Raw genomic sequence first — 22,175 nt, forward strand, 5'->3', positions numbered from 1 at the left:
TCGCCGGCGACACCCACATTGTACAGGGGGTGAGGAGGCGGCCTCACTCTTCCTTCCCCGGCTCCTACTTCAACGGCCGTTTTCTTCCGTTGGCCGCACCTCCACCTCCTCTCAGCCCGTCAGCACCGCGGCCGCCGCCCCTACGCTTCTCCGGCACCCGCAGCCGCAGGGAGACGCGGCCGGTAAAGCGGGACCTGCCAAACCCTTCCCCGCCCGCACGGCACCGCCAGGGGGGAGGGACGGGAGGGGAAGGGAGAGGAAGGGCGCGGACAGGTACGGCCCAACAAAGCGCCGGTGGCGGCTGGGCGGGGCGGCCCCTCACACATTCCCCCACCCCGGCGGAGGCAACGGCCCTCGCGGAGGCGCGCGCCACCGCCGCCGCCCGCGGGGCCTGACGTCACCGCCGCGGGCGGCGCTGCCCGGCCGGCCGGGCGGCGGGCGGGCGCACGTCACGTACATCCCCGCGCCCCGCCACAACCGCCCGCCCCTGCGCGCGCAGCCATCCTTCCCCATCCCCGGCCACCGCCTCCCCGCGCCGGCGGGGCTGCGGGCGCTGATTGGCCGCCGCCTTCCCGCTTCCTTCTCCCCGCCCGGGAACCCGCCATTTTGAAAACCTTGTTGATTCCGGGAGAGCCAGAGAGTGACCGACGGCGGGACGCGGAGCGCGCGTCTCGGTGGGGGTGTGCGTGGCTCTTTGAGTGTGTGCGTGTGTGGCGCTGTGCACCGGGGCGCCCGGCCCGGCCTGGCCCCGCCCCCTTCCCCCCCCGCCCCCCCCCTTTCTCCGGTAACTGTCGCCTGCCGCCGCTGCTGCCGCAGCCGCGCCTGAGGAAGGAGCCAGAAGCCGGGGCTTGAGCTGAGGTGAGTCCGGCTGCCATGGCCGTAACGGCGCCGGAGAGGGCGCTCCCGCCTCGCCGCGGTGGGGCCGGGCCCGGGCAGGCGGCCCAGTGAGGGGGGTGACGAGAGAAAATGAAACGGAGCCGCTGCGCCGCCGGGGAGACGCCGTGTGGCGGGGGCGCCTGTCACCGAGCCGCGGGGGCCGCCTCCCTCCCAGGTCTCCGCGGGGCGGCGGGCGGTGTTTTCCGCCTGAGGTGTTTGCCGGGCGCTCCGTCCTGCCCGATGGCGGGAGGGGGGCGGAACGGAACGGTCTCGCTGCCTGCTGTTTCGGGGAAGGGGATGGTGCTCGCCGCTGCTCCCGCCGTCCTTCTCCTTGGCCGCCGGCTCCTCCGGGCGCTACCCATCGTCATCGCCCTCCCCGGCCTTCGGCTCGCAACTCGGGAAGGGGACAGGTGGCGAGACCGTGTCCGAAAAGTCCTGGACGAGGGTGGGAGGTGCTGTTGTGCACGAGTGTCCTTCTCGGGGCGGCTTGCGAGATACCCTCTGCCGGCCGAAAATACCCCCGACTGAAGTCTTCCGAAACGTAGATCCCAGTACCCTTTTTTTTCCCTAAGCAGGTTGTCCTCAGGGACCTGGTTGCTGAAAAGCTAAGAAGGCTTTTACCTTCCTATTCCCGTTCGGCTCCTATGAAAGGGGAAGGAAGGACAACTTGTACTACTTCACGTGTTTTGTCACTTGTGCAGACAAGTAAAATTCAGAGAGTAATGTCGTGAAAAAGTCGGATTAGTTTTCTGTGTCAAATGAAATTCTGATCGTAATACCCTGAGAGATATTTCAACTTTTCCCCCCCTAGTGATTTAGCAAAGAGGAGTAAACTTTCTTTTCCCCCTTACTATTGGTAATGTAACTCATGTTTTCTGTCATTTGGAGTGCTGCTGTTTTCTGACACCTGTTCATATTGTATATACGCAGTTGATTTTATTGTTGTTTACTGAGTCTGACCTCTTGCAGATAGTTTTGGCTTTAATATTGGAAAAAGAAAATGGTTAATCATGGTTTGTTTGTGGCTTTCTTTTTTTCCCAACAAGGGCTTATACAACTGATGCTGTTCCAGATTGTAAACAGTGAAAGACTTTGAAAGCTAGAATTTTACTAAAATGAACAGACATGGTTGTCTGGTGGGGGCTTTGAGCAACCTGGTTTAGTGGAAGGTGTCCCTGCCTATGGCAGGGGGGTTGGTACTAGATGATCTTCAACATCCTTTCCAACCTAAACCATTCTATGGTCTTCCTTTGTTAGATAGGCATCCTTTGTCAGTAAAGAAATGGTAATTGCTGAAGTCATATGTTTTAATTTTAAAGTAAACATTTAATCCACTTCAAATGCTAAGAGAAGACTCTTCTTAAAGATCCTAAGTATGAAGCATTTATTCTTTTTTGTTGTAGATCTGCAGGTTAAAACCAAAAAGCATTTTCAAGCTCTAAGATGTCACAGCTATTTGAATTCTGAAAGTATTAACTTTTTCTATATTGCTTGTAACTCTTATTTTTTTATTTTTCTGTTCCCATTCCCCATCTAAATATCTAGTTTGTTTAACTTACTAGGAAACTTGTATGCATAGTTAACCATGATCAGAAATAACTTCAGTTTATAATATGGTACACTAAAATTGTGATATCTTAAAACATTACAGTTCTTAATAGATAACAGCAGCAGCTGCCTTGAGTGGGTGTTTCTGAATGCCTCACAAAGCAAGCTGGAAGAGTTGTTTGTGGAAAGAATTGATAATCTTTTAAACTGTTCTTAGCCAGGTTAGTTGCAGAATGGATGGCAACTTCTGAAAAAAATTTATGTATTGTGTGTATGCAGAATACTTTAGTGTCTTAAAGAATGTGAACAATCACAATATGAGCGCTATGACATTACTTCTACTGTACAAGAAGATTTTTAAAAAAAAAAAAAAAAGACTCCTGTAATTTTCCTGTATAATGTTATATTGATGATGGTTTCCCTGATTGCTTTTTACAGAACCATACACCATGTCTTCTGTTGTTTCGTCTAAAGAAGATACAATGTCTTCTGAAAAAGAAGATGAGAAGCAACCCGAAACTGAAAACAAAGCTGAGGAAAGTGATGAAGATGAAGAGGAGGAAGAAGAGGAAGAGGAAGAAAAGGGTATGTGTTTTTCCACTGAATAAGCTGTCCTTTAAAAACACCTGAATGCAATCTCCTGTGATCTTGGCTAATTGTACAATTATTGATTAGGAGAATCTATGGTACATCTATCTCATGGGTCATAAACTGCTTCCCAGTGGACTGTAACAAGCAACACTGGAAACAGTGATGCTGATGTTCCTCAGAAATGATTCAAGGAATTGCCAGCATCCTGGATTCCCATGCTAGGTTTTTTTGTTGTTGTTGTATAAACTTCTAGGTGATTATAAGAGGTAGTGTCCTTTATCAAATTATTTGTATAAAAATAGATATCCAAAACAGAATCCTTTTATTCCAGTAACACTCTGATGTGATCGGTGTTTGCAAAAGAGCTGAGGTTTGACTTTAGGAAAGGTAGTAGAAAAAAAAGAGATTATGCTGTTTGGGAAACAACAGAGTAATTAGAACTAGGTTTTTAAAAACAACTGTTTCTTGTGTACAAACAAGTGTGTTTTGCTGTTTTCAGCAGATGCATATCCAATTTTGATGATGTTCATACACATTTTGAAGTTGCTTTCAGATATTAAAGCCAGGAGGGCCCATCTGTTTAGCACCAAGGATAGCTCGAGATGTGATTTGAGGTTAAATTTTTTGTATGAAATGTTTAGATGAAGCTTTATTTTTTTCACCTGAGACGGTATCTTTAAAGTAGCGATGTGCAATGTATTCATTACTAAGCAGTACCAGAGTTACTGGGAATAGTATTCTTGTAGTATTTGTGACACTCATATTGTGCCCTGCAGAGTGCTGTCCTGGGTAGCCCTCTGAGGTGTAGTACAGTTCCACTGTGCTTGTGCTTCTGCCTCTCCTGCTGATACGTGTGGGTCCTCCAGTCCAGCAGTGGGAAGAGAAAGTGTTTGCAGGCATACTGGACTCTCCTTTTGCCCATCTGGTGCAAGTATTCTCCTCGACAGAGCTAAAATGGAGCTGTGCGTGTAGGAGCTGGGGCATCCCAGAAGGGGACTATGCAAACAATGTAATTTCTGTACATCAGAAAGGCAGTGAAGTGAGAGAGGATGGATTTCTGAAAATGCATAGTGCTGCAATCTCCATTGTGGGGTGAGGTTCCCTTTAGGAAATGCCCAGCCTTGTCGTCAAGGTGAAGTTGGATGTAGGATTGCTGTTAAGAACTGGAGACTCCAATAAGCAGCTCCATAGAATCCCATTGACCTATTAGCCAAAGGTTTCCAAGTGTCATAGTACTTGGTTATATGCATGTTTGGTTTGCAGTTGCAACGATTCATTGTTGTATTGTCTGTCGCTACAGTGGAATCTGCTTATGTAGTGAAGAATACTGTGTTTAAGGAAGCTGTCTTTTGCAGAAAAGAGTCTCATTGTTGAAGGAAAAAGGGAGAAAAAGAAGGTAGACCGACTGACCATGCAAGTGTCCTCGTTGCAAAAACAACCTTTTACAATTACACCAGGTAAGCTTGTGCTCTCACATAAGAACTGTGTGTGTTGGGAACAATAATGAAACCTCTTAAAAGACCAAATTATTAATTTGTTGTAGATGAGACCTAACTTAACAGTCATGATACATTTTAAAATAGTAAGGCTATTATCATTACATGAAAACACTCTTTTACAGTGTAGCATCAATTTAAACTATAGAAGTTACATAATGTTTAAACTTAGTTGGAATAGGTTATTCAGTAACTAGCCATCACTGGAAAAGGCAGGAGCACCTAGAATAAAGAGAACTGCCAAGTCCTTGTACCCCAGTCTAGGTACTGTCAAGTAAAGAGAATGTCAGGATGCCTAATTGATAGGAAAAGGCCTACTTAATGTTTGACTGATTATTATGTCTGATGCTATTCTGAAATAACTGCTTGCTTAAAAAACAGTAGATATTTGAAGATAAAAACACACAGGTAAATAGGAGTGTGATGATTTGCATAATTGATTTTAACTGTTTCAGGAAAAGGACAAAAACTCTGTGAAATTGAAAGGATACAATTCTTTCTGAGCAAAAAGAAGACCGATGAACTTAGGAACCTGCACAAACTCCTCTACAACAGGCCAGGCACTGTAAGAACTTAAAATCACTCTTTCACTATGCATGAGAACTAATAGATATAAAAGTATTTGTAGTACAGTTTTTTACATTTGCATTTGTGGATCTACTTCTTATGTGTCATTTATTACAAACTACTTAGAAAATGAATATTGCAGGACCAGTTAAGCAAGCCCATAATTTTTCTAACTCCTGTAAAGTCCTCTTCCTATAAAAATCCTATGAGCAGGTGCACTGAATTGTAAGTCTGCTTAAATATAGATTTTGTTTTAATTTTTTTTTTTTTAATGGGTGGAGGGGTGGTTTACCTTATGAGAATGAGTTGGAAATAATGTATGGTTTGCATACTAAAAGCTGCTGAGATACAGAATTTAGTCAAAATACTGCATGTAGTTATTTTGTTCAATGTAGCTTTTTCTTACTACTTCTATTTCTCTTATGTTTGAAACCTGTTAGTAGGTTTTAATACATTGCTACTTACCTAGCCATTTTCTCCTTTAGTTTGCATAAAGCAGTAGAAAGTGAAACTACACTATACGTAAAATCTTTACAGTGATTTTTGTCACATTTGTCTAAGGTAATTAAAATATTCATTAAAAACTGATATGCTCGCTTTTGTATTTAAGGATGAAACTTAAAGAAAATGTAATAGCAAATCTTTCTTGGAGCCCTTTATGTATCAGTGATTGTGCCTTAACTTTCAGAGTAAATATTACCCAAATCTTCTTTGCTAATAGAGGTAAAATGGATGCAGAGAAATTAAGGCAGATTACATTTTACTATTTCAATACACTTACCATATTTATAGGAATTTGGTTTTAGCCTCTTTGTGTATTTTGGAAACTTGAACAGCCAGCACACAGAAACCAGGAACTAAATAGTACTAGTACAGATGCATGCTAGCTGTAATATCTCAGACCACTACTACAAATGTAGTGCTGCTTTTAAATAGCAAAGAAAGATCTGTTGCCTTAATTATTCAGAAAAAGAACAGTATATATTCATTAAGACCCAGTTCTGTGAATTATGCTGTATATTCACTATGGCAATAAATCAGACTAGAGAACTTGTGACTCAGAGCGTACAGAGTTTTGCAAACCTTTGGTTTGTCCTGCAGTAGAATTTAATTTGTTTGATAGGAAAGGTACAATGACAGAACCATGTAACCTTCTGATTTAACATGCTCTACCGTGGAAGTCATCTAACTGCATCCATTTACTCTTCATTAAAAGAGTAATGCTTTTCTACTGTCTTTGTGGGGAGTTACTGGGATACCGTTACCTGAGTCTATCTTTTCTACTTTAGATTGCAGATCTGAGGCGTAAGAGATTTAAGAGACTATAGTTTATTGATTGTGCAACACACTGCTAAGAAACTAACAACTCAATGATACTGTTGTTAATAATTGATTTAGTAATAAATAATCAGCTAATAGGCACACAACTATTTGCCCTTTCATAATTATGTGCAAATTATATAATTGTAATTAATATTTAACACTCTTGAATCATACTAATTATACACAACTGCTGTTGAAATACAGATCTCGCCCTTCCATCCCGCACCACTTACTTGCATGCAATTTCACCCCCACTTTTGCTCTGCCCTCCCACATTTAGTCTTTTGGATGTAGGCTTGTTAGAAAGTCCAGCTGGATTGCTGCAGTGTCCCAGTGGTTTGACTCCAAAGATATGAGAATGTAATTATTTGCCTGGAAATATGTTGGTATGGTTTCATCCAAAACTGTATTTAATCAGAATTGTTGGGAACTGAGAATGCTGTTTAATATAGCGAAGATCAGCTGTTGTCTTGTATGCACGTTTTGTATGTGCTTTGGATCATAATTAATATTTTTAAATAAAACATACCAATGCCATCTGCAAATTTTCTCTAGGTGCTGGACAAAGATAATTCTCTTTGGAAAAGGAGCTTAGCTTTGGTAAAATTATAAACTAATGGAGAAACACCAGGAAAAAAATTTGTAGAACTATTGAAAGTGAGTTCAAAAGTGAGTTCAAATTATTCTTGATAGTGTTCAAAAGATCTCAGAAGAATAAAAAGATTTGGGGATGTTTTTTAACTTACTTTTGGTAAAAAGAGATAGAGTGAAAACAAAGAACTTAATATATTGGGATTTTGATGGGAGCAATTTTCTCATTACAGGGGTTGTCACAATGAAAGTTCAACCCCGTTCAGGCTGCAGGTATAATGGTTAAACTTGTAAATTGGGTGGTATGTAAATGCAAAAATTTGTCATGCTAAAGAAAAGGTTCAAAAGTACAATCATGGTCCTATGTAAGACTTTAGAAAAGCAAATAAAGCAAATCTGCTTTGGCAGATCGTAGAGTAAAAACAAAATTCACTATTCTATAACAAATTGCATGGTACAAAGCATGCAACAGGGTTCATATGATCATAGTTGTGAAAAGCTGTAAATAATCATGCGGCATGTTCTAAACAAGCTTGAAATGGCAGGTGATTTTACCTGGTAAGTTACTAAAATGAATTAAAAGTACTAAGATCACAAGAACTTAATTGTTGTAGTTTGGCTGTCATGAGATAAAGGCATAATCCATGTAGGTTATAACTTAAAGGGTATAACTTTTTGTCAACAGAAAGCTAAATGTTGGAATAGATTTTTCTCGTATGAAAAGTTTACAAATGTAATTGGATTAAATCTTTTAAACTACTTGCAATGGGAAGTAATCTGTGTGTTCTGTTCTAGGTTGCTTCCCTCAAGAAGAATGTGGGTCAGTTCAGCGGGTTCCCATTTGAAAAAGGAAGTGACCAATACAAAAAGAAGGAAGAAATGTTAAAGAAGTAATGATCTCTATTGCTGCTTAACATAGCTTGACTCATGCTATACACTCCTTCTTATTCTCAAAATTTTATTTCAGATTAAATTTAAACTTTAAGCTGAGTCACTGTTTTCTAGAGCTCTATGGTCTGTTTCTGAGCTCATTTTAATCACACAAACTGATCTCTTAAGACAACTTGAAATGTAGGAAAAGGAGTTAAATTGTGAACATTTCATTCACAGTTCCTACAGTCATGGCTTTAACTATCGTGTGCTAACTAGCAGATTCTTCTGCCAAGTGAGAGGAAAACCTTATTTGCCCAGGGCAAGCATAGTGTTGTGAATAAGTTGTCCTCTATTCGTGGTGCAAACGTGCATCCTTCTATGCCTCAAAACCTTCCTCCTTCAGAATCAAAGCCATTTCTAGTTATTGTATATGAAACACATAGTCTTATTGCTAGAATTAGTCAAAAAAGTGAAGTAACTAGTCAAAAAAGTCTTTCTTTTTTAGTGTCTCCCCACATAAGCTGCTTCTGTATTAACAGAAGAAGCTGGTGCAGCTTGGTTTTGACTGGATTCAAAGGGTTTAAAAATGCCCTTGCATATTTGTGCAGCTAGTTGTAACAAATAAAAGAACTAATAAATTCTACACAATTGATTCTAAATCTTTTTTTTTTTAGCATCAGTTCATTGATAGTGAGAAGGCTTCCGGAATTTGCAAATCTTCCTTCCTCAGATATGCAGTTTTCTAGGAGTAGGGTTTCTCAAATCCATATGAATCTATCTACAAGACAAACTCTGTCTCAGGATGGGTGTTTTGACTGTTTCCCACTGATTTAAATGGATAATGTTTCCCCTTATCTGCAAAAAGATCACAAATTAAATATTTTAGCTCATTTTTTCTTCATATTTTCCGTATGAAACAATTGCTAGTTAAATTTTGTTACCCTTCAGTCTGCAGCAAATGTTCTGAAAACTGGTTGCATTTTCACTAATATCAAGGTACTGAGACCTGTGTGCTTGTGTTACTGTGGTAAGTTCTGCTGCTGTTCATACTTATGTATGAAACACTGCTGATTAATTTATGTTGACTACTTGGTTGATTTCTGCCCACAGTGTACACTTGGATGTCATCATGTTTAACAGCATTAAACAAGATGAGCAAAGAAAAAAAATATTTTGCAGATTCTTACTGTTCAGATTATGAACTCCAAAGAACGAGAGTTGAGGTGGCTGTGTGAATTAAAGTTCTTGGATATTTTTTTTTTTTTAAGTCAAAACTACTTGCTAGGGAAGTTACTGACTGAAAACTTGTGTGCACTTGTTTATTCCACACTTGAACTGGATTTTAATACTTAGTACATTATGTTTGCTGTTACCTGCAGATGTATCTTCAAAGAATTAAAATAGGAAATTATTTGGGAGGTGATATTTATTCTTTGTATATATTCTAACCTAGGTTAAAATATGAGGACAGATGCTGCGTGTAACACAAGTCATAAAGAATTCTAGTTAAAGCAGCAATAGAACCATAAAATCCTAAATTCAGTATACAGGGTCTTGAAAGTCTGAAACGGAAACTTCAGTGTTATGCAGTTTTTAAATCTGTTAACAAGTTAAGTAGCTTTGACTCTATAGTATCATTGTCTCCTAAAATGTAAGAGAATGACTTTTGATTCTGCAGGAATAACTTACAAATACTCAGTGTATTCTCAAAAGCTAAACAGGAAGGCTTTCCGCATGTTAAAGTTGCAGAAATTTTTTTTTATAACGTTGTCTAGAAAAATGATTGAAAGATGTGCCTTCATCATTGGAAGGATGGTGGATGAACTATACTTTGAAGCAGCGAGATGTACCAAACCAGTTAAGATTTCTTGTTCCCATGCACTAAAACATGGGAGAACAAAGTTGTTCTGCTCCCTTAAGTCTGTGAGTTTAAAGGGACAGACTGAAATTAAATGCTACTCTAGAGAGGTTGTAGGCCACCGTGAAATAGTTGCACTGACTCTTTGAAGAAATAATGAAAAATAAGTTTCCTTTGACTTTGATTACCAGAAATAGCTATGTGAAAAACGGTCAGATAATGAAATCCACTTTTCAGGCAGCATTGTACAAAATAAGTGAAGAGGAAATCATAAAGACTTGAAGGGCGGTAACAGGTAGAATAAGTAGGGGTTTCCTTGTTTGGTTTTGGGGTTTCTTTTAGATCTCATTAAGCTTGCATTCTGATGTCATACCCTCACAGGATTTGACCTTGTCTTTACACTTTTTTCAATACTAGTGGGACAAATGATTAAGTGGGACAATTGGTTCAAGATCCTTTTAGAGTAAAGGGGGTGGATGTCAGAGTTTCTCTTCACCTAGCTTCGTCAAAGGTACTTCCTTAAAGGGATAAGGAACCAGAGTAAATAAAGGGAGACCCCCACTGACAGCTTAGCATTCAAGTCTTGTACCCACTGGATTTATTTTCCAAGGTTGATTCTTTCCAGTGTTGGTAGATCAGGGGAGATTCTGGGGAAGACTTTTTTACTAAAACTTTATAACTTTTTTTCTATTTTTTATGTCCCACTTTACACACATGGGGATTTGGGAATTTTGTTTTATTTTGCTTTATGTAATATGGTGGTGGTTCTTTGCTAACTATAGATAAGACTGCAAACATAGTTAAGTGTATGTATTCATGTCTGTTGTCAGGTTGCAGACACAAACCAGATAGGAGCTTCTAACAGCAGTCAAATGTTGACCAATTGTTTAGGGTGTGATACTGAATCTTTTTTTTTTTTTTTCTTTCTGTCTCTCCAGATTTAGAAATGCAATGTTGAAAAGTATCTGTGAAGTTCTTGACTTGGAAAGGTCAGGTGTTAATAGTGAGCTGGTAACCAGAATCTTAAACTTCTTAATGCACCCAAAATCTTCAGGCAAGGTGAGATGCAGGTTGTTATGCTTGCTTTTATAACTTTGTTCTGATAAAAAATGGAGCTGCCTCTATTCCTTAATATTTGCCTGTTACCAGTGGCAATGCAATTATTGTTCTAACTTACTGAAGAAGCAATGGCTTCTTGAGAGCAGCTCTGCTCATGCAGATATCCATAATAGGGTGAGGACTTAGAAACTATATGCTTACATGTAAATGCACCCATTCTGCTTTTGTGCACTAACAGTGTGTATGTGGTCAACAGATGAAGCTAATTAGAGATATCCGTACCCAGATACCCTAAGTAGCTTGGGCTTTGCGGGTGAACGGAGGCAAATAGGCATAAAATGTGAGCAGGAATGAAAAAAAAAAGTGTCAGAGCAAGGAAATAAAACATGAAAGGACAGGAAAATAAGCTGTCAAATGTTACTTGGGTGTGCTACAAGTTGACAAGTGCGTGTGATCACATTTGGTCATCACTAAATGGAATTTGTTGCAAGGCTAGGAAAACTTGCTTTAATTAGAATATGCTAGTGCACTAGATTTAGCTGCCAAGACTAATATACTCTTAATCTTCTTGAACTTTCAGTTTTTAATCTAAAAGCAATACTTAAATAGTTAGATTCAGGAAATTAAATTTGTTGCCAGCAAACACTGGTAAGTGATGTGAACAAGGGGTCTGCATGGTGCCTTAGGGACACTGGTACTGAGTGACAACAAAATGTAGTATTGCATAAGACATGACAGAATTCCTGCCTTTACATCTTTTGAAGAGTTGTCAACTAATTTGTTACACGAAGAAAAACCTTGCTTTTAGGGGTTGGGGGAGCACAGGTAGGTAAAACATTCCTTCTAGAATGTTCTTTCTTGCTTCCCTTGCCTCACCCCCCACCTTTGAGGATTTGTTTGGTTATGGGAATGGAAAGGGTGCTTAGCTGAAATTTCATTTTACTCGGGTCCATCTACATAATGAATTTCTGCTTACTGCAAAATGTTACGGCTTAAGTGTAGTTCATAAAATAGTCCTGGTTTTTGTTTCAAGACTTGAGAGACCTCTGTATTTGTTTACTGTTCTTTCATGTAACTTGAAGGAAATTATATTTTTAAAATGCACTTTTCTATCCTTACTTGGATAACACATCTCCCTGTCTCTCAGCCATTGCCGAAGTCCAAAAAAACACCAAGCAAAGGTGGCAAAAAAGAACGCAGTAGCACTGGAACAACAAGAAAAGCAAAACGCACCAAGTGCCCAGAGATCTTGTCAGATGAATCCAGTAGTGAAGAAGATGAAAAGAAGGAAAAGGATGACTCTTCAGAAGAAAAAGAGAGTGAAGATGAGGTAATGAGGTTTTTGTTTATTTTTCAACATAGAACTAAAAACGTTTGTCTGCAGTTTGTCATTATGTGGTTGTTATCTATTAGTAATTCTTGTAATATGCAGAGTTGAGGGTGAGTGATGTTTAACTGAATGAATGGTTTGAAAGAAAAGAGAATACACCTGCAATTTATAAGAGATTTTCATAATTTCTTAGTGCATTAAAGTTAGGGTATTAATAGGAGGTGAAGATTCTGATTCTTGGATGTATATGTGCACCTTATAAAACTATCTATGATTTTGGGGCAGCCAGGTTTTAAAACATAATTGATTGAATTTCTTGTATCATCTTGTGATGACTAATGTAATTTCATAAAAATTCCCAATATCTATCTATCTTTTCTTTTTCTGTGTTGTGTTTGTTTGGATACATAGGACTTAACTATGAATTCGGTAGAGGTCCCTGACCTACCTAGCTGTGTTGGTTTTGGGTCTTGGTTCCATATTTCTCCTGGATTTTGTGTTGTAATCTCTCTTTTAGGGTTCTGTCTTGAATCACAAAGGTAAAGTGAGCAAAATAGTAAGCAGCCTTACAAAGATCCCTGCAGTCTCCAAAGTGTTCTCATCTCGCTGTATTTTCTGTTTTTTCTCCTTTTTCTTTGAAACTTCTTTTAGCCTTTCATAGTAGGAGATAAATGAGATTAACTTTGTATTTAAATGCAAAATACCTTTACCTGTGCATTCTCTTTCAGCCCCCTACTTATTCACAGAACAGACACAGTCTGGAGGGCTAGGCTAGTACAAGTGTACAGCTGATTTGTGTACAAAGTGAATGCTGATTTGTCCATATGCCTGAAGGCTGGAAAAAAAAAATGAAAAGGAGCTACAGGCTCCATCTTAACCTATATTTTGATTTAGATGGGACTGCCTTTTTAGCCTCAGAGTGCTGCAACAAACAGTACTTAGTTGACTGTTGTTGTCCAAGGAAATGCTTTATGTAAGCTATGGAACCTTTGGCTGTAATATAAGACCATTGTTTACATTCTGTCTATTACAGTGGAAATGTGACAGGCTGTTAAGTAAATAGTCTGAGCTACAGAAAATAGTAACAAAAATCTTTTGTTGAACGGCCAATTTATGTAACGTCAACAGCTTTTGTCACTGTCATTTTGATAGGTGTTAGTTTTAATTGAAAAACATGTTTAAGGAAATTCTCCATGCCTCCATGAAGCAAACTTAATTCTTAGTTGGCCTTTTCCTTTCCCCACAAATGGCAAATTGAAAGAGGGCTGAAATACTAAAAGTTTTGCATTTGTTCATCTCTTCAGCAAGACAGTCTTCCTATTGTGAGGAGAGGAATATCACTTTGAGGCAGGAGTTGTCTTTTAGAAAATTTTTCAAGAACTCAGTTATTTAAAGAAAAACAAAACAAAAAACACACAAAAAAACCCCAGCAAACAAAAAAACCTCACAGTAAACCCCGTTGATCTAACTGGGTCTTCTTTGCCTCCTTTCAGAAGGTAGGAGTTAGACATCTCTGCCAAGCAATAGCTGAGTAGACTGTAGTCTTCAGAAACTGAAGCTGACTTCCATGGAGTAAAAGCTTAATTATTACACAAACACTAGTATGTCAAATTAGTTTGAATATAGGAAATGGTGAAATGGAAAATGTCTGTGTTTGTGCAGCTTTAAGATTGCAGCATTTAAAAAAAAAAAAAAGGTTAAGTTTATGACATCCTTTAACATATTATGAGTGGAAGGCATAGGATGTAGGAAGATGTAGGCAGCACATCTGCTTTGCTACACCAGCTCCATTAGGATCCTAGGCATGGAGTGGCTGGAATAGATTGCCCTCGGAGTTATATGTTTCTTTTGGTTGCAACTCTTTCTTTAAACAATAGAAACAAACAAGAAATCTTACAGTTACCTGGAAGCAAAAGATAACAGAAATATTTTTGTGTGCTGGGGAGCATAATTTTATTAAAAAAAACAACTGAAATGTGAGTTCTGGGTGTAACTTCTAACTTTGTATCTGCTGATGGAGCTTTAGCAGAAATTAAAAAACTGAAATGTTAGAAACTACAAATGTTTGTTTAGAAATGGGGCCATCCTTGAATGTATTTTCTGAATTTCAACAGTGAAAGTCTTTTTCTTTCCTTTAACACTGCAGAGTGAGTGCAACTATAACTGAGCAAGCCAATGTAAATAAATATAATGTTTTATTAAATACTAGTTTCAAGAGTTGCACAGGTGCTAATGAGAGAAGCAGTTAAGTTTTATATGAATTAATCTTAATTGTTTAGATGTCATTGTTTGCTCTGTTGATTACACTGCCATTTTAAATATAAATTAGAATTACGAATTTAGTAACTACTGTTACTTAATGTGTTTTGTGTTGTGATGTTCTTTCTCTGAAGTACGGTTTATTCCTGGTCAGTGTTCCATGTTTGTTTCTGTAAGAAAAGCTTTCAGAGTTGTCAGAAGTACTATCTAAAGATTTTGTGTGTTAAGCATGTATTTAATTTGTGCCAATAATGCAGTGCACTGATATGTATATACTGTATTTATGTTACCAATTTCTTCTATTAATGTTAACTTAATGCTACATTTTTGGGGGCTTTACTAGTGGCAATAATTGGCCAAATTATGGATTAGCTAATGTAGTTCTCAGCTAGTGCAAAAAGAATTGGCTGTGTGTAGTCTTAGAGAGCTCTAGCATCTAGAAATAATTGATTACAACGTACCATGTCCTTTTTAAAAATTTTCCTTTAAAAGTGATTTTATAAGCTAATTATAAGTAATTATCACAGAATCACAGAATGGTAGGGTTTGGAAGGGACCTTCAGAGGTCATCTAGTCCAACCCCCCTGCCAAAGCAGGTTCACCTAAAGCAGGTTGGACAGGAACGCATCCAGGTGGGTTTTGAGTATCTCCAGAGAAGGAGATTCCACAATCTTTCTGGGCAGCCTGTTTCATTGCTCTGTCACCCTCAAAGTAAAGAAGCCTTTCTTCATGTTGAGATGGAATTTCCTGTTTGTGCCCATTGTCTCTTGTTGTGTCGCTGGGCTCCACTGAAAAGAGTCGGGCTCCACTGAAGAGTCTGGCCTCATCCTCTTGACACCAACCCTTTAGATTATGAATAAAAAGTTGTAGCACAACAAATGATTAGTATCATGAAAAAGTTCTAGCTGTTTTAACTTAAGAGCTCATGTAGAAGAAAAATGTGAAATTTAAAAGAATGTAGAAATACTTATTGTGGGCATGTTCCCCGTATGGTATAGGGGTAGAAATTGCTAGTAAAATACAGTAATTAAATTTGCTGATTTCGTTTATATTGGCAGAAAAGATAATTTCAATTGTAGAAAAGGGGTATGGATTGTTTGAGGAAAAAACGTCATTTTAATCTTCTGTTTCTCCTCTTCTTCATAGCCCCCTAGAAAAGCATCTAAAAGAGAAAAATCTAAAAAGACGACTTCCAAAACGAAGAAGCCTGTGAAGGGTGCAAATGTCAAGAAGGCAGACAGCAGCACTACTAAAAAAAGTCAGAACAGTTCTAGAAAAGGTAAATGCTTTAAGTCTTTCATCATACGTTGTCTTGTGGCTTAACTGGGATGCTTATTAGAGAGCAAGCTTTTGCACCTAATTGTGAAAGAAAATAAAATTGGTGAACTGTTGGCTTGCTACTTGCTGTTTCTTTGCTTGCAACAGTAATTTAAAAAACGTTCTTGGTTTGGGTTTACTTCATGTAATTTCTGCTGTGTGCATATATATACTTTTTATATGCATATAAACTGAGAGTATCAGCCTAGTTGTCCCTTCTGCTGGAAGAACGTTAGAGAAATTCTGTTGGTCTCTGCAGTGACTTTACATGAAGCTTAACATTGATCCAGTAGTAGATAACCCACTGTGTATGTCTTTTGTTCGGCAGCTTGATGTGGTTTTTGTTTAGATAGGAGTTCTACATGTGTCCTGTTGCTATTGGTTTTCTCATATCTGATGACATGCATAAAAGGTATACGTACACTGAGTTCCTTAATACCTATGTAAAGATTGCAGTATTGCAGGAGGGGACGGGGTGGTTTCTTTCTGAGCAGCTTTGCAGAAAAGAACCTGGGTAGGAGCAGATGGTCCTCACAGACAAGGAGTTGAACCCAATTCAGCAGTGTGCCCTTGTGATAAGGAACAGTGGCAGCACTCTGGGCTGTTTCAGCAAGTATGTAGCCAGCAGGTTGAGGGAAATGATTATTACCCCCCATTCGGCACTTGTGAGCCTGCCTCGGGAGTGCTGTGTCTAGCTTTGGGCTCCCTGGTGCAAGACAGACATGGACATACTGGAGTAAGTTGAGCAGAGGGTCAGTCAGTCACCAAGGTGGTCATGGGGCTGGAGCACAAGATGTAGGAGGGGAGGCAGAGAGAGCTGGGCTTGCTCAGCCTTAAGAAGAGACAGATAAAGGGGGACCATACCGCAGTCTGCAGCTACCCAAATGGGAGAGCAGGAGAAGGTGGGGCACCATGTTCTGCTTGGAGGTGCCTAGTGAGAGGACAGGAGGCAACAGGCACAAGCTGCCACCAGGGAAATCGTAATTACGTGTCAGGGGAAGAAGAGCTTCACCGTGAGGGTGGTTGCACAGAAACAGGGCCTGGAGCAGTTGTGGACTCCCCCCTGTTGTTGGAAATGTTCAGAACTCAACCTGGCATGGTCCAGAGCAACTAGCTCCATGTTGGCCCTGTTCCGAGCCAGATGATCTCCATCTCTCTTTTCCCACCTTAAAATCTCTGATACCCTTATGAGATAAGTCATGTCTCTGTAACAATTGTAGTATGAGTTATTAATGCAGAATATATCCATGCTGCAAACATACCTTTTTAATGTCAACACTAGCATATATATGCACAGCCATCAGACAGTTCAGATTATTTACCCAGCTTGTCAGTGTATTAAGAAAAGGAACGACATGGAATTATACTAAACTTCTTTCATAGCCTTACTTGTCAGCAAAGTAAACTGGCCTGTGCTGAACTCAATGAATTTTCAGATTGGCTACTGGCACTACTAGTGTGGCTGACTCTGTGTGTGTGTGTGCGTGCTATATTTTTTCATCAACAAATATATATATATATAAATACATGTGTTGTGCATATGTTATGTAATATATTCATAATGTCTCTACCTTCAAAACAAATGCAGTAGGAGCATGTTCACAGTACAAAAATCAAAATCTTAAGTCTTCTGTAAGCTCATTATCTAGATCATTTGGCATCTGTTTTGAATTTTGCCTTGTTGGCAGTAGAGGAACTGAGTGGATGTTTGAGTCGTTCAGCCTAATTTTTTTGCTGCTGGAAAAGGTTGTGGGAGTGTCCTGTGCCTCTTCAGTTAACAAACGAAGAGAATCTTAAAGGAAGTTGTCACAGTGTTTCCGATAGCATGTTCAGTAAGGCAGCATTGCAAAATTACAAGATCCTAGTGGGCAGCACTGCTGGGGAAAAAAAATCTGAACTTTTTTAAAGCAAATAAGTACTTTTTTTAGGGCCATAATACCTCAATTTAGAATTGCTGCAATAAACTTTTTTTTAGTTTGATAGATTAATTTAATCTGTCCAATGCTTTCTAGAGTACATATTGATTTGTAAACTGATTGTTCATCAACAATGACGTGGATTCATAAATAAATGTAGTCTTGATAGCATTTGCTTTGTTTCTAAATGGATGGTCTGGCAAGATGTCTATTTTAAGGGAGAACATCCGCATCAGATGTTTGGGGAAAGTTCTGATGGCTGCTGTTTTGGAGGAAGGAAGCAGATTGGAAATCTTTTATTACAATTCAAATTATTCTTCATATTTAGAAAGTGAATCTGAGGATAGTTCAGATGATGAACCTTTAATTAAAAAGCTGAAGAAACCACCCACAGATGAAGAACTTAAGGAAACTGTCAAGAACTTGTTGGCCAATGCAAACTTGGAGGAGGTCACAATGAAACAAATTTGCAAGGAGGTAAGCAAATATGATTTTACAATCTCTCTTTAGGCAGTGGGTTGTCTGTGAACAGATTTTTGTTATTGTTTCAGAAATGGAGTCTTGCATTCCGCATAAAGGTTCACAAACAAAAGTAGTTTTGCATTGATTTATTTACTTGCCAACAGCTATAACAAGGAGAGCTTTAATCTTAAGATATGCAACACTGATACCCAACATTAGAAGGGAAATCTCCTAAGAAAAATTAGCTACATGGAAAGTAGCAATATTACCTCCAGAACAGCTGCCATGTATTAAAGAGAAAATATTTGAGATGCTGAGACAGTGCAGCAGCTTGCTACTGTCAAAAGGGGAGGGCTGTGTCATGCTCTCTGTACATTTCTCCTGCTCACCTTGCTCTCATTCTTCATATGTTCTCTTTATGAGTCTGTTCAACTCTATCAGCAAAAAATGAGTAGTTCTCAGCTGAGTTAGTGAGTTGAATCAGTTCAGCAAGGAATCCATTAGTTGCCAGGACATGCGCCAGGAAGGGACCATGAGCTGGAAATGGGAAAGGTGGGGAAAAGTGACCAAATCACACGCAATGCTGTTACCTTGACTCTTTCTACAGTCAGTTAACTTGCATGTTTGTTTTCCTGATACTTCCAAGAAGTTATTCTTACGAGAAAACTGTATGCTTATATTCTGTACAAACTCTTTGTCATGTTTGTAGTCATTCTAGAAGTCTGAAATTTGGAATACTGAAATAAAACATTCTTCATTGGTTGTCAGTGTTGGCATCAGTTTTTTGTTTGTTTGGTCCTCTCCCACCCAGTTAACCAAAGAATAGTTGTAGAATAGCACTTAAATATGTTGACGCTATTAGTCACTTGTTAGCAAAAAATAAATAAGCAATGGGATTTGATATTTGTTTAGCTTCCTACACTAATGCAGGGGTATGTGACTACTTAGAGAGTATGTAAGACGAAGATTGGGGAATTCTTATTTGCCTGACATGGCAAGTTAGGCATTCCAGTTTGTTGATGTGAAAAATTTAGTCGGTGACAAAACATTACAGAAAACGTGTATTTATGTATTTAAATATTTGTGGTCAAAATAAGGACAGGAAAACAAGCTTGTCACTTGCCATAATTAACAGGGGGTGTTTTGACAGTTGTAGTACTAGAAGTACCACACCAATTTTTGCCCTAAATTTACTTAAACTCCTTCTATTTATACAATACATTGCATGAAAGTAATTTGAAGTTGTTTTTTTTTCTTTTTTACTTTTTTTTTAGGTATATGAAAAGTATCCTAATTATGATTTATCTGACAGGAAAGACTTCATTAAAAAAACAGTCAAAGAGGTAAAGACTTTATCATTTAGAAAACATCCTGGGTTGGGTTGTTTTTGTTTTTGTTTTTTTTTTTTTTTCTTCAGCCTATTAGAAAGTGGCATGGCATCCTGTTATGTTAGTTTTAATGGCATCCTGTTATACTAGTTTTAATAGCCTCCTGTATAATATTGGAAGTTTAGTGCTCTGATAAACCTGAACTCTGGCTCCGATTTTTTTTTTTTTTTTTTTTTTTATATCCTTCTTTCAAAAAATAACCACTTCAGAGTCTGTTTTCTTAGCATGCCACTGCTATTATGATTCCTCTGGTAAGCAGAACTAAAATGAAAGCTATCATTTTTTATGACTTTTACTCTCTGAAAGCTATGCATTTGCTTTAAATTAGTCTTGGCTGCAAGGTGCCCTGTAATTCATGTGCTGACCACATACATTCGTAGGTAATGATGCATGAGGTTGTATAAGCCTGCAGCCTGCAAGCTCTGGCAAAGAGAAGGCAAAAGAGCATAAAGATAGACAGCTTTTCTCTGTATATGCTGCTGGTAGCACAGTTATAATGCTGCCTTTGAGTTTGCTGCACTGAAGTTTAGGCCTGATATAATGTACTCATGACAAAGGGTTTATTGTCCAGTCTGTGGTTGGTAATTTGTATGTGAATTTGAAAGTTTTCTTACTTTGCTTGCCCCAAAACTAAAAATGGAATTAGAGAAGTGAGGCTCACCGAGTGGAGTTAATAAAGTATCTTCTATTTCTCTTGTGGCTTCATTTGCAGATATTGATATATGGTTACCTAGAAAAAGTTGCGTCTATGTGCTGTGCATGCATGTGTCACTATCAGCAAAGGCATTAAGAGAGCAATTTGTCTGCTGTAGGGGTGTTCCTGTTTTTTTTGTGATAGCAAAAGTAGAGTGTACTTTCTTGATAGCCTGATGCAAAAGGAGAGGCTGTATGTAATTGGATTGAGAGCAAGGAGAAAACTAATACACTTTTCATTTCAGTTGATTTCATGATGTGATTTGACTGTGGGAAATGAAGATTCCTGGTTTTACGTTCCTATGGATTTGAAGATCTGATAGGCACCAGCAAAAGAAATGTGTCTTACCCCTGTGGTATTTAGTCAGAGATGATTCTGCTGATCTAATGTTAAGAGTGTTGATGTAAATTGCTTTGTGTATCTTTTTTTTTTTTTAAAAAAAAAAAAAAAAAAAAAACCAACAAAACTGCATTTGATGCAGTTTTTAGTTGAACATACTTAAGTTTCATGCATGGCAATAAATGTTCCCTTTTTTATAGTTTTTGTACATTTTGAATTGCTTTGTATAACTAGATTCATTAGAACCATCATAGATTTTTAGTGTGGATTACTAGACTGCAGGAGATTTTAAAATCACGGAAGATGAAAGCTGCTTATCTGCACATATACATGCAGAGACTGGAATATTGCAGTATTGGTTATAAAGATATTTTGAATACATATCCATTCTGACAATAACAAATTAGTCACATGTTAATGTCTTTTATATTCTGATACATTCTACAGATGCAGAATTATTCTAAATCTAGATTACCGTCTTGCATGTGTAGGCACTGAGAGAACTGTCAAAGCATGGTAACTAATTGGCATATAGATGTTATTTTTGTACTTTTAAAAGGCTTTCTGTTGTGTATATAAAGTTATTTCCGATTTCTTTTGTGCAAATCAGTTTTTTAATCTTGTTATCTTTGGATTTATGACATGAAATGTCAGTGTTCCCCTGTGAGGCTGGGAGGAAAATTGGTATGCAGAAGTTTCATGAAACTACAAACAAGTTGAGGTTTTACGATGTTTGTCCCATCTTACCTTGTACAGAAACTCAACTGTAGTTTTATACTTAAGTTTTTCAGCATTTAACTTTGTACAAAAGACTACAGATGCATTTGTTTCAAAGGCTTGACATAGTAAATAAAATCACTCCAAAGGCTATAGAGAAATTTCTAAAGTTCACTTTTAAACAAATCTTTTACTTTAGTGTCTTGATGTGATGGCCTAGCATCTCAGAAGTGGGTATCCAAGATATACGGCTGGGAGGCTCAATAGCTTTGGAAGTCCACAGTGGGGCTTTTGAATTGGGTAGCACTGACTGTGTCGTTAATCTCTCTTCTGTATGGGGAAAGCTCTTCTGAACCTGAGCCTTGGTGCCTCAACATGGACAATGGTACTCTTAAGCCTGCAGTTTTGAACTTTGGCCCATAGCTTTTTGGATCGAAGGGAACTATTTGCGTAATTTTTCGTTGTTTAGGTTTCTGTTCTCCATACACTTTGTTGCTAATACGAGAAGTCCTACATGTAAAATCATGAAACAAAGAGTTGCCAAAGTGTGGGCTGCCATTAATGCCATGAGCACAGAATCCCTCTGACTAGTATTGCTGGAAAAACAAAGTGTATTTTTTTGAATTTTATTATTGTACAGTTGAGAAATAAGGGTTCATAAATGATCTAAATTCTGAAAATGTTCAGCCAGTTAGACTAATTATCTTCACACACTTTTGGAATTTCTTTGTGTGTAATCATTTATAAAATAAGGCTGAATGTAATGGGGCTTTTTGTATCCAATAAATGTCTTTCACAAAAATGTAAATCAATTTTGATGATTTAACATTTGCTTAAATGTATAGTAAAAAAAAAATCTATACAGAAACAAGGTTGTTGTCTTAATCGCATCTGGTAGAAACTTCAAGCCTGATTCAGCAGGCTACTTTAAAGATACCGTTGCTGAAATGTGTGTCCTTGCACCAGGATAA

General features: G+C 38.6%; 1 protein-coding gene across 1 annotated transcript; it reads left to right on the plus strand.

Moving 5' to 3' along the window:
• Positions 1-622: 622 nt before the first annotated feature.
• Positions 623-20,686, plus strand: DEK (DEK proto-oncogene). Its single transcript, XM_082499416.1, has 11 exons — positions 623-858; positions 2,863-3,009; positions 4,371-4,472; positions 4,967-5,076; positions 7,788-7,882; positions 10,662-10,782; positions 11,930-12,112; positions 15,518-15,650; positions 17,933-18,081; positions 19,341-19,409; positions 20,393-20,686. Exons 2-11 carry the CDS (start codon positions 2,874-2,876, stop codon positions 20,402-20,404), a joined length of 1,110 nt encoding a protein of 369 aa, XP_082355542.1. The 5' UTR covers positions 623-858; positions 2,863-2,873; the 3' UTR covers positions 20,405-20,686.
• The last annotated feature ends 1,489 nt before the right edge of the window (positions 20,687-22,175 follow it).

Source organism: Vanellus vanellus (assembly GCF_965231255.1).
Source record: "Vanellus vanellus genome assembly, chromosome: 2".
Taxonomy (NCBI): Eukaryota; Metazoa; Chordata; class Aves; order Charadriiformes; family Charadriidae; genus Vanellus; species Vanellus vanellus.